General features: G+C 40.7%; 1 protein-coding gene across 2 annotated transcripts in view; it reads right to left on the bottom strand.

The window, feature by feature from the left end:
* The window catches only part of UBE2O (ubiquitin conjugating enzyme E2 O), a 105217-nt gene that overhangs the window by 50918 nt on the left and 39755 nt on the right, over positions 1-14544 (bottom strand). For both annotated transcript variants that reach the window (XM_048487926.1, XM_048487927.1), the window contains exons 2-3: positions 5087-5146; positions 576-686 (exon numbers count right to left, since the gene is read on the bottom strand). In XM_048487926.1, the coding sequence (XP_048343883.1) occupies positions 576-686; positions 5087-5146 (171 nt within the window). The remainder of the gene's footprint in view (positions 1-575; positions 687-5086; positions 5147-14544) is intronic.

Below are 14544 nucleotides of genomic sequence, written 5' to 3'. Positions count from 1 at the left end.
CAGATCAATAAATTTACTGCGAATTCTAGAATAAAAAGAGCAGTTTAACAAAACATGGGCAAGTGAACCTAACCCAGAAAGAAGTTTATTTGACCAGATCTCTAAGTTTAATGGTGAACACCTACTTCTAGCCTGGCTCCTGAGCTCCTCCATTTCTATATCTAGCAATCTGTGCCTAATCACACTGAATTATGACTTTTCAGCAGGACAGTACAGGGACTCCTAAAAGATTCTAATTGATCTAATTCTTTCCTCAATATGTCTTTGCCACAGCTATGATTGGGATTCTGTTAACATGTAGGAAATAAAGCGACAGTGAAGTCAAAATTTAAATGTTGCCAGCTAAGCTCTGGTAGTTAAAAGCCTTTGGTTTGTTCCTAAACACAGAACTGACAGAGACTAGCAGCATATTAGGAACAAATATGGTGACTCTGCATCTGTCTCCAGAACAAGACCAAGCTTACGAAAAGAAACAGTTGCAGACGTGCAGCATCATCTGATGAGTTATGATTAATCTGTTAAAGTATTAGCTTTTCTGCTTTATGAGAAAAAAAGGAGCATCAAAGCATTCTCACCCATATATTCTGAAGATCTTTGCTGTTGATGGGATAAAGGATACAGTTGGTTCCCACTAGTTTTACGGCGCACTCTATGTTTACATCAACAACGGTCCCACACTGGCTGTCCTGGAAAGACACACAAAGGTTTTAAACTGCAGCACATTCTTCAGTTGCACAGAAATGGAACTTGAACACACTCAAGATTTTACTTGTTTCATGGATAAATTGAGCTTTCAAAGACTGTCAGGTCCTAAAGAAAATAGGACATTGAGTTTAACTGTAGAAGAAACCCTAATATAACTATTAACAGAATGAGTTTGCAAAAGGATTTCTGCAACTTTTCCCTTTCTCTCAAAAAGACTCTTGTGAATGTTGGGGGATCCTCAGGAACAACAATTGGATGTGTGTGGTGGGTCACAAGGAAAAATGACAGCAGAAGTTGCCTCTTCTCACATGAATTTTAGGTCAGCTGTCACAAGTCTTGGGGGCACTTTCTGTCACTTTCTCCTTTCTGGCTGCAGCTCCACACACAACACCAACTGCCATTCTAGAGAGTCCTCTGACCCTCTGGAATAGCTTTTGGTGCTCCTGTGGGAAGTTGGCACATACTCACTTTGTGATTTTCTTCTGACTTATGGTTATTTTAGAATCCAACTTAATGTGATATGTAACAAGATGAACTAGTCAACCCTCCTTGTGTAACCCCACCCCTGCCAATCTGAATCAATGGAGCTGCTATATCCACAGACCTCTTTCTAAGTAAATCACCCATCTTTCTCTATAACCCAGTCTATATGACTACTTGTCTTCGGAGGTTCAGAACCTGAACAAAAGGATAATCCAACCATGACAGGGTAATATCTGTTCAATGTCTAAAATCTCAGATCAAAATTTTAAGCCTTCTATTATAGTGACATACCATTTAACACTGGTTATACAGAAACAAGTCTGTGGAAAATCAGTATTTTCCCTGCCTCCCCATGTGAACAATGGGGAAAATATCAGTATGGACTATAATATATGGAGTATACCAGTATGGAGTATGGAGTATAAAAGTCACCAGAATTTATGTGAAGCTCTCTGAATGCTAGAAATATGTTACAAGAGTGTCAAATATATAATATTTTTAACCTGCATTTATAACCCAAATATCTAGTATTAGCAAACAGTACTATCATGTTGCTTTCAGTTAGTGAGAAGAGGGGAACATATTCGACACCAATATGAACAATGCCACTTGCACCTACATACTGCTTAACTTACTGGGAAAAAAAAAGCAAGATGCATCATTAACTCTGCCAATTCTTGGACAACTGGAGCTACTAGAACAACATATTTTTATTTATTAATGAATACAGTCCATTATACAACCTAAAGAATGGAAGGCTCCTGTAGCTGTTCTCAAACATCAAGGCCTATTAACAGAAACAAGTGTGCACAAACACACACACACTCACTTTGGAAGGCTGATGCTATATAACGGGCGAATTGGCTCAACCATAATATGTTAATTTGTCAAACAGGTTAAAACTTTAAAACAATAAGAATAGTATTGTGGTGTTATGTCTTGCTGTTATTTCATGCTTGTTATACAATTGCTGATGAGGTCAAGCTGTTATCTTATTATCCTATTATTATGTGTTGACGAAGTTATATTTTATGCTAAGTGCTAAAATGCTTTTGCTGTTTGTTATTCCGTTAAGAAATGTTAATATTGTTGACATGCTGTTTAGTGATGTTTGATAAGCTGGGGTTATGGTTTTGGTGTACTTGTTGTTCATATTTATTCATTGCTCATATTTGATTCTGTTATTCTGTTCTGTTGGTTGTTAGCCGCTCTGAGCCCTATGGGGAGAACGGAGTACAAGTCCAATAAATGAATGAATGAAATGAACTTTCATCTTACAGGAGCTCCAGAAATGGCACCTGTGCATGGAAGAAAAACAGAATGTAACCTTGGCCATCTTGTTACCTGCCAAGGTGTTTATACCCCAGTGCTGGACATTTTGACTCTCAATGAAGAGGGGCTGGTATATAAAGAGGGAGAAATTCAGAAGGGTTCAAGTTCTCTTCTAGCATGTATCCCACTTTTTTCTGCTTCTATTACTTGTCAAGAGTCTTACCCTCTTTTAAAAATGAGTTTAAGGGCGACTCAAATGTTTCTGCCCTCAAAAAGTCCATTTTTCTTGGCTAAGAACTTCACTTAGAACTTCTTCAAGTAATCTTGAAACCAAAACCCCAACAGAACCCTGCTAGTATATCTTGTATTACTAGTTTTCTGAGGAGGAACCCCCCCCGCATAATTACTTATTATTCCCTTTACAAAACGTTTTGTATCCAATAAGATCAAGAGGAATGTATACAGATGTGTTGACTGCAGTACAGAATGGTATGATAATTTAGCTTCCTGTTCTGTGTAAAGCTGAAATTCATTTATGTACTAACGAACATAAGGGATTTCTAGTTCTCAGTTCAGTTAAAGGTCCAGAAATTCCCGAGATCATCGAAGACAAGTGCAACACTAAAACTCCATACCAAGTATCTCCAATATCAATCATTGCAGGCCACTTGCTCTAGGAAGTGCAGAGAGAGTTAAATATTCCAGCACATTCATTTTACTTTTTCTCCTTTATTAGAATGTTCTGTAGCAAAGTGATGCTGGCATTCCATGCATCTTCAAAAATGAGATGCCAGTATGCATGAGATGGGACCTTTCTGTATTATCACCTTTCTTGAGAAACTACTTCCCGCAAATGTTTGTCTGGCACTTATCTTTAACACTGTTATATCCCTGGCTTTTCCACTTTTGCAACAAGAAAGCTAAAACTAGGCCTCTGTTCTTTGGAGGGCTCTTTGCAGATACATCCATATTCCAACTCTCTCTCTCTCTCTCTCTCTTTTTGCTGCTGATAGTTACTTGTGAACTTATTTTCATTAGCAGAGTGGCTGTTTCTGCACAGCCAGGGCAGCGGGGCTGCATTGGCATGAAACAAAAGGCCCTGCTGGCTGCGCAGCTGGCGGAGCAGGCTCCGCACAGCCGCGCAGCTCTCCAAACACCTCCTTACCTTCTCCTGGCTTCTGTTGCTCTGTGGAGGTCAGGGGACATGCCCCCATGGCCAGAGCGATGGCTGCAGGGACGGAGGCCAGGAGGCGTGTCCCCTGGCCTCTATAGAGTGACGGAAGCCAGGAGGAGGTAAGGAGGCGTTTGGGGCCAATGCGGGGGAAATGCCGCCTTCCACCAGCTGCCGTTCGCATGGCAGAGGGTAGAAGACGCCACTTTTGAAAAACCTCGCTCATTGAGTGAGGTTCAAAAGCTGTGTTTTTGTGCCGCTTGAGGGGGTGAGCATGGCGCTGCAAACAGCGCCCCAGGGACAGTGTTTTTACCATCCCCAGGGTGCTGTTTTCTGCCTGTGCAGAAACAGCCAGTGTTTGGGGGAGCAATGTGATAGATTAAAGCATATGATCCAAGTCCTTTTGTATCATTACTTTTAAAATTTTAATTGGAAAGTTTGAGCTGCACAGTAACTTTTTCAAAGACACTACTACAGGGTTGATGGTTTGGTGTAGAGAGGAGCAGGGGAAGAGTGTGGGCTGAAAAAGCAGCAGCAATGCCTGGATGCTACCAAAATGGCTAGGTTTGGGGGGCTGTTCTATGTCCAAGTGGCTCTGGGGAATGGCGCTACTGAACAAACTGGGATGTCTAAATTTGGAATCAATGACAAATGAGTTAGTACAGTCTTGTTAATAAAATTAGCCACAACTGACAATTAGAAAGCCCAATTTAGCAATCCCAAATAGATTATAGTTCACTAGAAGGCAGCCACAGAAGTTTATTCAAAGCATGCAATATCTACAAAAAAAAATCTGAACCGTACACTTTATACTTCATGGAATTATTCTTAATACATTGCTAACCGGCATCCCTCAATGTTCATGCAAAGCAGCTAAATGCTGAACTGTGATATGCCAATTAGCTGTATGGCTCTCATGCCTCATTACAGCACTCACTGTCCTACCACATTCTCCTTTCTCCTATGCTATAACAACCTTCGATCCCAGCATACAGCTCCCATCCTGTCAGCCTCACCTGGAAGATCCGAAGAATCTTATTTTTATTTCCTGGTTGCAGACTCTCCCTGGGGGATAATGACCTAAGTTGCTAAATTCTGACATTGGGCGGGAAGGCTGCACAAGCAGCTGGTTGAGACTAACGTTTCTACTATATAGACGACATTATTCTGTTACGCTAAAACTCACCCTTTTGATTTAATTATACTATTTAAACATTATCATAAATGATAATCGAACTTTATTTTTATTACTATTTTTTTGGAGCTGATTTTGTGTCAAAATAAATATTGACTGACTGACGGTAATGTAGGTTACTGCCTGAAGCACAGCAGATACACTGTACAATAGAAGGAGACAATACATAGAGGCAAGTATTCTCTGTGATGCAGATTCAGTCTAAGCAACATTTGCCACTGATGGCATTGATTGTGAACCCTTGAGACAGAAGCACTTACCCGTGAGCCCATATGCCTGACGACATCCCGAGGTACCACTGACCGATCTTCAAGTTTCAGCTATTTGTTGAGGGAAGGAAAAGAAAGAAAAAGAAGAATCAGAATTCTGCCCTCAAATGCACAGCCAGCTATCCCAAAACTTAAGATTACCAGTTGTCCATACAGGAAAACAAATACTGATAATAAATCACAAAGTTACAATGACATTTTTACTAAATCAGCACAACATTGGCTTTCATAATTCCACTTCTTATGGACATAGCAGCCAGGGAAAAATATATGCAAGTTTTAGATGATGGGGACTGTCCGTAAATAAATATGATATGCAAGTCCAGAAATGAATGGAATAAGAAGCTAGGTCACCCTAGTTTGCCACAGCAATGAGACCTCAAGCATAATTTATTCAGCAACAAAAAGTATGTTTTAGATATACCGGACACAATAGTCCCCTATCAGTGAAGGATGAAGTAAAGCATGCAACTGCTATCATTGTAACTTCCAAGTCAAGTCTTTCAAACACATGATTTGGACCTATCCAGTTATTCAGTCTTTTGGGGAGGGAATAATAACTCATATCAATTTTTATTAGCATATTCATTGATATTTGAGGGCATTTCTGTACTTTTAGACTATCTGACTGTCTCCTGGAGAGATAAACAGAAATCCATGTCCTCGCTGTTGCTAAAACTTATACTATAACACCAGAGAGATAAATGACCATCTTGCATAATCCAGTGGATTGAGGGCCATGCAAATGTATACAAACCTGCTGAGATACCATTTTTGGTGGAATGCCATCCTTACATTATGCTGCTTCAAATTACAGTATATAAAATATTATGAAAGACAAGGACAATCCAACTCCTTTTCTACAAAAACCCAAACAAACAAACAAACAAACAAACAAACAAACAAACAAACAAACAAACAAACAAACAAACAAACAAACAAACAAACAAACCCACAAGCAAGATCTGAACAGATTCCCTATAATATTAATGGTTTGTCAGATCAATTAGATTTTAAACAAGTAAAGAACAATGTCTACAGATGCCATGCCTTTGTAACCTAGATGCTTTAAATTGGCTTCCTACTATTACATCTAAATACTGCTAGTCAAGGACACACTTATGAGGATGCTAAACAGTATTTTTAAATAACCTGTCCTTTACCAAACTTGGGTCTAGGAAAATCATTACCTTGACTCAGTTTCTATATTCTATATCAACATGCTTCCATGAACGCTTGCAGAAAACTTGCATTATAGTACCTTAGGTAAAGGCTCACCTCACTAAACTTTAATCATTCCCTGAATACAGTTGTTTATTACTGCTAGACTCACAATCTTTTGTACAGAGAGCATATTTGGCTGTCTTTCTACCTTTTCACTTTACAAAGAATCTCTAACTAGGAAAGTTGCAATCTCAATGAGTGGCCGATGTATCTCTACAATATTCCTTAACATTTGACAATCACCCAAAGGAAAGCTTTTATTTAGCATGGTAAAAACACAAACCACTTGCACTGAGTGGCATTCTCGAGTATGGAGTATAAAGGTCTGTGTGGCTGTGGTCTGGTAGTTTTTGCTCCTAATGTTTTGCCCCTCATCTATGGATGGAACACCATGGATAGAAACATCTTACTGTGACATGCCTCTGAAGATGCCAGCCATAGATGTGGGTGAAAGGTTAGGAGCAAAAACTATTAGACTGGGCCACACAACCTCGAAAATCCACCCCAGTCAGTTGAATCCAGCCATGAAATCTTTTGACAATACATTCTCAAATACCCCAGACAACTGAGAAATAAAACCAGGCAGATAAAACACAAGTTGCATCCACTGAATGGCAAGTGCATGGGGTTTTGCACCCCTCTTCCTGCCACCCTATCATGCCCCACAACACTGCCCCCAGAGTATGGGGGACTCCTAGGAATAGTATTGAATATTTAAGGTCTACAATGAGAGGACAAAAACTGGCACTTCTAGAAAGAACCTACAAGCATCCCTCCAAAGTTCACCATTTGTTGTTATACAATTGCTGATGAGGTCAAGCTGTTATCTTATTAGTCTATTATGTGTATGATGCAGTTATATTTTATGCTAAGTGCTAATATGTTTTGTTATTTGTTATTCCATTAAGAAATGTTAATATTGTTGATATGCTGTTTAGTGATGTTTGATAGGCTGGGGTTATGGTTTTGATGTACTTGTTGCTGTTCATATTTATTTACTGTTCACATTTGATTCTGTTATTCTGTTTTGTTGGTTGTTAGCCGCTCTGAGCCCTATGGGGGAGAGTGGGGTACAAGTCCAATAAATGACTGAAATGAATGAATGAATGAATTTGCATTTCAGATTATGACACCATTAATATCATAGTATTTTGTCTAGTTAATACAATATAATTCATGTGAGGGAATATACAACCTCATATTATCTTCTAAGCTGTGAGTGGCCAAGTTCTGTATTTACTTACTACATTGTAATCTACAAGTGTATGCTACTGATCAACTTTACCCTTCACAGCCAATCAGGGTCCATAACTAAGTTAGAACCAACTATTAGTTATGGAATGCATGAACTCGATGACATGGCAAGAATAGTATATACAGAGTGAGGTGTAACCTAAATGTAAAATCCCTCCTCTTCTGGAAACAATTTCCCCCCCCAAATGTGATATTTGAAAGCAAAGATCGCAGTCTACTTTGTGATAGGTAAGATGACCACATCATCGTACAATAATACAAACCACATGATAGCTGAGAAAAATATTTACTGGTGAATGAAGTTAATATTAGAAGTTGAGGAAAAGGTCACTATTTTATTTGTTTATAAGTATTTATACTCTGCCTCATTTTGTAATATATTTGGTCACTGACTGTAAATAAAGTCTTCTTCTTCTACTCTGCCTCACACTAGCATCTCTAGACAGCTTCCTTAAGTTAGAAACAATAAAAACCACAATAAAACATGAAAAATAAAATATCACAAACTACAATACAAATACCCTTAACATAACTCCCACCCCCTAGACCAGCAGCTGTAGATGGCGGTTTTCAGGAAGGCTAACCATATGCCTGGGCGAAGAGGAAGGTCTTTGCCATGCATCTAAACCCATAGAGGGTAGGGATATGGCGAATCTCCGGGGGAAGACTATTTCAGAGCCTGGGGGCAATCACGGTGAAAGCCCTCCCACGTGCACCTGGGTGGAGGTACCACCAGGAGTTTCTCCCCCTGTGATCTCAATGACCAGGCAGGTACGTACAGGGCCCATATGCTCCTTCAGGTAGGCAAGGCCCAAGCTTTGTACAGGGCTTTGTACATCAACATCAAAACCTTGAATTGGGTCCGGGAGCAAACTAGGAGCCAGTGCAGTTCCTTAAGGACTGGCATGATGTATGTCCAGCCAGACGTACCGGCTAACAACCTAGCTGCTGCACCAACTTCAGCTTCCGGACGGTCTTCAAGGGTAGTCTCACGTACAGTGCATCACAGTAGTTCAATCAAGAGGTTAACAGAGCATGTAACACTGTGGCCAGGTCCCCTTTGTCCAAAAATGGATGGAGCTGGCAAACCAGACAGGAAGGCCCTTGTGCCCAACACTGTCGCCTGAACCTCAAAAGATAGTGATGAATCCAGGAGTACCCACAAGATCTTGCACCCAGTCCTTCTGAGGTAATACAACCCCAATGCACAAAGTGAAAAAGTGGAAAATAACAAACTTAACCCTAAAACAAGAATTAAGTACAAAATTGAGCACTATCTTCTCCATCAAATATGCTTTACCACCTCCTTAACCCAAAGGGTCAGCACTCCCAGTTAGCTTTTATTTATTTATTTGTTTGTTTGTTTGTTTATTAATTATCATATTTATATACCACCCATCCCCTGAGGGCTCTGGGCGGTGAACAACAAAATAATATTTCATAAACAATCGTAACAATAAATAATTAATATAAATATATAACATCATTAAAACATAAAATTACAGCGTTCCACTTGGCGTCCAGTATTAAAACTATAAATAAAACCCCTCCCAGAGAGGGGACGGTAGATCTAGGTGTCACAGCTCCCAAGATGTTAAAAGGGGAGACAAAGAGGACACTCACCCTCAACGGCTGGCCTCCCCAAAAGCCCGGTGGAACAACTCGGTCTTACAGGCCCTGCGGAACTCTCCAAGATCCCGCAGGGCCCGGACAGTTGGAGGAAGAGTGTTCCACCAGGCAGGGGCCAGGGCCGTAAAAGCCCTGGCCCGGGTGGAGGCCAGCCGTGTTATTGAGGGGCTGGGAACCACCAGTAAATTGGCCTCTGCCGAATGCAGAGGTCGTGTAGGGACATATGGGGTAAGGTGCTCCCGGAGTCCAGAGAACAAGTAGTAGGCCACATGCCTGCAAACAACTTGTCCTCAAAACTGATGTTAGTACAATAAAATCAGACCAGACAGTGCTCTGGACACCTTCATAAGATGCCGTTCAACAGTGGATTTTAATCTGTGTAGATCTGAGTGACTTTATCTCAAAAGTCTGCAGCAAAATCATCACAGCAGATATCAGAGGGCAGTGCCAAATTTACTTATATGCTTGGCAGGCTGAAGCCTGGGGCCTCAAAAATTAAGCGGCCTCCAGCCAAAGCGTACAATATTTTTGATCCTGTCATAGGTTTTTCTTATATATGCTGTCATGATGCATGGTAGTCTCTAAACAACCTTTCAATAACTTTCGTTCCACTCCATTTCAGGATAATATTGTCTTAAGCCAGTAACTTGACACTAGCTTTGATTTCTGCACTGATTTTATCCTTCCAAATAGTGACTAAAACCTCATGATAAACATTTCACTAATTCCAGTGTGCCAAACAAGGTCTTAAGGTTACCTTAGTACAGCATAGCTTTCCTTACACTACCACATTACTGTCTCTTAAAAACCCATCCAACCAGATTCTGGTAGGTAGTTTTACTAAATAAATACATCCTCCTGCCAACCAGGATCCAGAGTGCTTCGCATAAAACGGCCCACTGTTCCCACTCTGGAAAGCTAAATTTAGCAGTTAAAATAGCAATGTCTAGATGGCGCTGTTTCCTACCAGGAAAACTCCCATAGGATTCTTAGACTAACATCCAAGTGCTGAAGCACACGCAGGGCTCGACCACTTCCCACCCAGATGGAGTGCCTGCACAAGAAGCAGCAAAGCCAGCTTCCAATGCATATAAGAGAGTGTGCTCCTGAATGAGGCAGATGGATGGAGTATGAAAGGGATGCACAACACTTCAATAACTGTACAGCCTGGAATGTCAAGTGCCTGCAAAGACCATAAAAGCACTAAAAGGATGGCGGGGGGGGGGGGGGGAACCCTATGGAGACCCTTTTTTGTGTGGATGCTATGCCCAAATCATTTGGCCATTTTTCAGCAGGACTGTGTCATGTTTGCCAGAGAGGCCTTCTCGCACTCACTAAGTTCTTCTTCTTCCTCCTGTAAAATTTGAAATTTCTCAGAATCTTGATTAGGGACGTGAAGACGTGTGGAGATCAAATGTAAGGTTAAGTTATTTAAAATGGGATCCGTTGCCATAGGGAAGGCCATTAGTGATAGCAGCCTTATTTCAAACATGATTCTCATGCTTGTGAAGATTGATGTAGCATGTAAAGGAAGAGAAAATCCCATTCAGAACAATTCTAAATAGTTAGAAAGACTCTTTAGAGAAGTGGTTCTCAATCTTCCTAATGCCGCGACCCTTTAATACAGTTCCTCATGTTGTGGTGACCCCCAACCCTAACATTTATCATTTTACAGATGGAGAACACTGATGCAGAGAGTCTTAGGCGACTCCTGCGAAAGGGTCGTTCGAACCCCAAAGGGGTCCCAAACGACAGGTTGAGAATCACTGCTTTAGAGCGAGATAAGTCATAATTGGGAAGAATCCCTAACACAGCTGTTCAGGGAATAGTGGCTCATTTACCCATGGAAAGGCCACAGAAACTAGAAATTCAGCAAGAAGATAAAGTTATGCAGTTAATATAATGCTGAAGTATCCAATTGTTTTGGGGAGCACACACAAAAAAGAAAGAACAGCCAAGAGTTAAACAACTTAGGGAATCCTGTTGCCATTTGAAATAAAATGGTGTTGCACTTACCTGAAACTATTGTTCACTGACTGGTCTTCTATGCAGGCAACATATTGGGATTGTGTTGGTGCAGAGTTGATCAGAAGAATTTTCTAGCAGTTTCTAAGCCTGTAAACACTGAAGAGGGAGCCTTTCCCCTCCTGAACGCAATAAAGACTGTTTTCCTACTCAAATAGTCATGTGCTCCCTCCTGACTCAGTTCTTCTGTGCTGCCACTGCAAGCTACCTCATGAGTTAAGGAACAATAGAGGCAGGAGGGATGGAATGTGATCCTGCGCAGAAGACAATTCAGTGAGCAACAGTTGCAGGTAAGTGATACACTGCTTCTATCCTTGGTCTTCTATGCAGTCCCACATAGGGAGACTAGTAAGCTAACTCAGTGAGGTGAAGCTGTCATTGGAAGAGAGAATATATGATGCCTTTTCGGACTGATATCTCCTGTCTGGTATCTATGTCCACAGGGTCGTTTCTAATAAAAGTGTCTGTGGGCAACCATGTCAAAACCTTGCAGATTTCTTGCAACAGAACTCTACAGAATGATAACCATTGCTAATAAAGGAGAAAATCTGTGAGCTTGAGGTGACACTATTCAGACGGGAAAGGAGACAATTTGTCCAGAAAGTGGGTCTGACACCTTAGACTGAACTAGTCAGGAGGAAGATTTTTGTGTCTGCATAGTGACTGCTAAAAGATGCTAGAAGGAAGTACTTTCCACTTCATCTGCAAATTAAATATCAAACTAAATTGGACCTCCTTTACTATTTCAATATGCTGAAAGTTCCTAAACTGAGGCGATCATACATGATTTCATATTGTAATGCACTGCCAACAGCACGGCTGAGGGGCCATTTCCTCAAGATGTCTTCAGATCAGCGCTTCTGCGATTGCCCTTTGGCAGTGGTCGATTCATTTTCTCATACTTTTTTTTTTACTGCAATAGCCAGAAGCAGGTTTTTCAGAAAATGGCCTCTAAATTACTTGGCCACCCCAATATTCAAAAATTAAGATTACTTCTGAGCAGCCTCTGCAAAAGCTGCATTGTTGATCTGGCAAATTTGTTCTACTGTGATTTTATTTTGGTTTTCCCTAGGGATGCTAACAATTTAGAAAATGTCTGTACTGCTTCTCTGTGCCTGCTTGAGATGGCTACAGAATAAGAAATACATAGCATAACAAAAGATAATTAAACGCCCAGCATTAAAAACCCAGGCTGAGATAAACACATCATAAAACCAGAAGCTTAAAAAGTCTAATGGTTCTCTGGCTAGAAAACAGACTATACAAATGAAGTGTTGATCTTTTGACCTCATTTGTATGGTCTGCTTTTTAGCAGAATGTTGTAATTAGTCAACGCCTGCACTGCTCCTGCATGACTGAGCAATAAGACTATCGCATACTACTGTGTGACTAATACATCCGAATGCAAACTTAAAAGTCGTCTGTTCAGTAATATTCATACAACAAAATACCTAAAATATGGAGCCAACACGGAGGGAAGCATGCATGGCGGAGGCACTCCGAGTAATTCATAAAAACATGGGTATGTGCTTTGAATAAATTCTTTAAACTCCTTAAACATTTTAAAAGACTTCAAAAACAAAGCATGCTGACAAATCAATTACATATTTCTATTAACCTTGCTTCTAGATAACCCAATCCAGAAGCTGAGGATAGGTGTTTTGGCAGGTTTTCATTGCAATATTATTGGTTAGAAAGAGATTATGTTACAATTTACCATCTGAAGGGAAATGTTGTACAGGTTATAAATAGTGCGGCACACAGCATAAAGACTGCACCACCAAGCGCTCTGTAGTGATTCTGTTAGCCAGTTGAAAGTTGCTAGCATACGGCGATATCAGCCATCCCTGAAAAAGGGACTTTAGGTTTGCTTTTGAATCTTATGATTACATAGCAGTGGTAGTATATAATAATCTCACTGCTCAGTAATGCAGAAGCAATGCTGTACGGACTGCTACTTAGAACATCACAAGTTTTAACAAATATGTTAGGTTTACTCTCTGTAGTAATAAGGATTTTAAGAAACCTGAAAAACTTTTATTCAGTGTAATTACACTACTGAGACTTGGCGGGACAAGAAATGATTAACAACGAATGGATGATGGCTTGCCATCCTTCCCCCATTAGGGAGTTTCGCGGTGGGGTGGGGGTGGTTTCGCCATTTATTTCTCATTTTTATCCCAACCACCTTTTTTTGGAGCGGAGGACATTTTGTTGCAGTATTTTATTCTCACAACCATTCTGAGGCAGACTGGGCCTAACTAGCTTAATGAACTTCACAGCTGAAAGGGACAGACACTCTCTCCAGCTTAAATCCAGCACCTGAGCCTTTACACTATCATTTATTAGACATTTCCTTCAGTCTTTCTAACACCTCCAAATAAATCAGCTGTACACTAAATAACAAAGAATTGCTTTCGCAGAAGCACACACCAGGCCAAGTTAAGTCTCACGACATTCAATGGGAGTTTCTCCCAAATATGCAGGCAGGGGGATTGCAAGGCTGGTATTAGGGAGGAAGCAACAGCATTCCAACTTGAGCTTTAAAATAGCTATTCTGTCAGATGCTGCCTGAAAGGGGTTAAGCGCAAGAATACAGCATAAGAGGAACAAGTCAAATTTCATTAACGTCAAGCTCTGAAGATGGTACTTCCCCGAAATTGATAAACAGCAGAGCCACTCCCATAGATCACACTGCAGGAAGAGAATGTGAAAGCCGCTGGGACAATGCAGCACGGCTGCATCATTGCCTGAGAATCTCAGCTGCAGCATCTATTCACTAGAATGGTTTCAGCTCCCTCCCCCTTTACACTGATGTATGACCTGTGATAAAAGATGGGGATGGGAAGAGAGACTGTTTCAAGAGTTAAATATGCATCAAACTAGGTTGAGCTGTATGAGCATATTGTGTCACGTTCAGTACCCTCAGTTAAGCAGCCCAAGCATGACATTGCAACATTATTTTGTATTCTAGTGATGCATTTCGCCACACGGAAACTGGCCAACAAAGATTAATGCATTTTGCACGCAGCACAGCTCCAACACAACTCCTTTGCAGAGCACAACCGCTTTCATTTTAAGTGTCCTTTAAGAGACAAGTCTCGAGCAATATGACAACAGTGAAATGTTAAAGATGGGACCTTTAAAGGTAATATAATATCAGAGATGCATATTCTAGATCTGAGAATCTCCTAACCAAACACCCAGGTCTCATGTGCAATTTAATGTGAAAAATAGCTTCAAATTTCACAGTTCTGGCACTTTCCCCCTGCTTAGCAAGGATGATCTGGGAAAGGGTTTCAGGGCAAGATGGCAAC

This window comes from Sphaerodactylus townsendi, linkage group LG03, assembly GCF_021028975.2.
Source record: "Sphaerodactylus townsendi isolate TG3544 linkage group LG03, MPM_Stown_v2.3, whole genome shotgun sequence".
NCBI classification, from domain to species: domain Eukaryota; kingdom Metazoa; phylum Chordata; class Lepidosauria; order Squamata; family Sphaerodactylidae; genus Sphaerodactylus; species Sphaerodactylus townsendi.
This window is presented reverse-complemented; position numbering and strand designations above follow the sequence as displayed.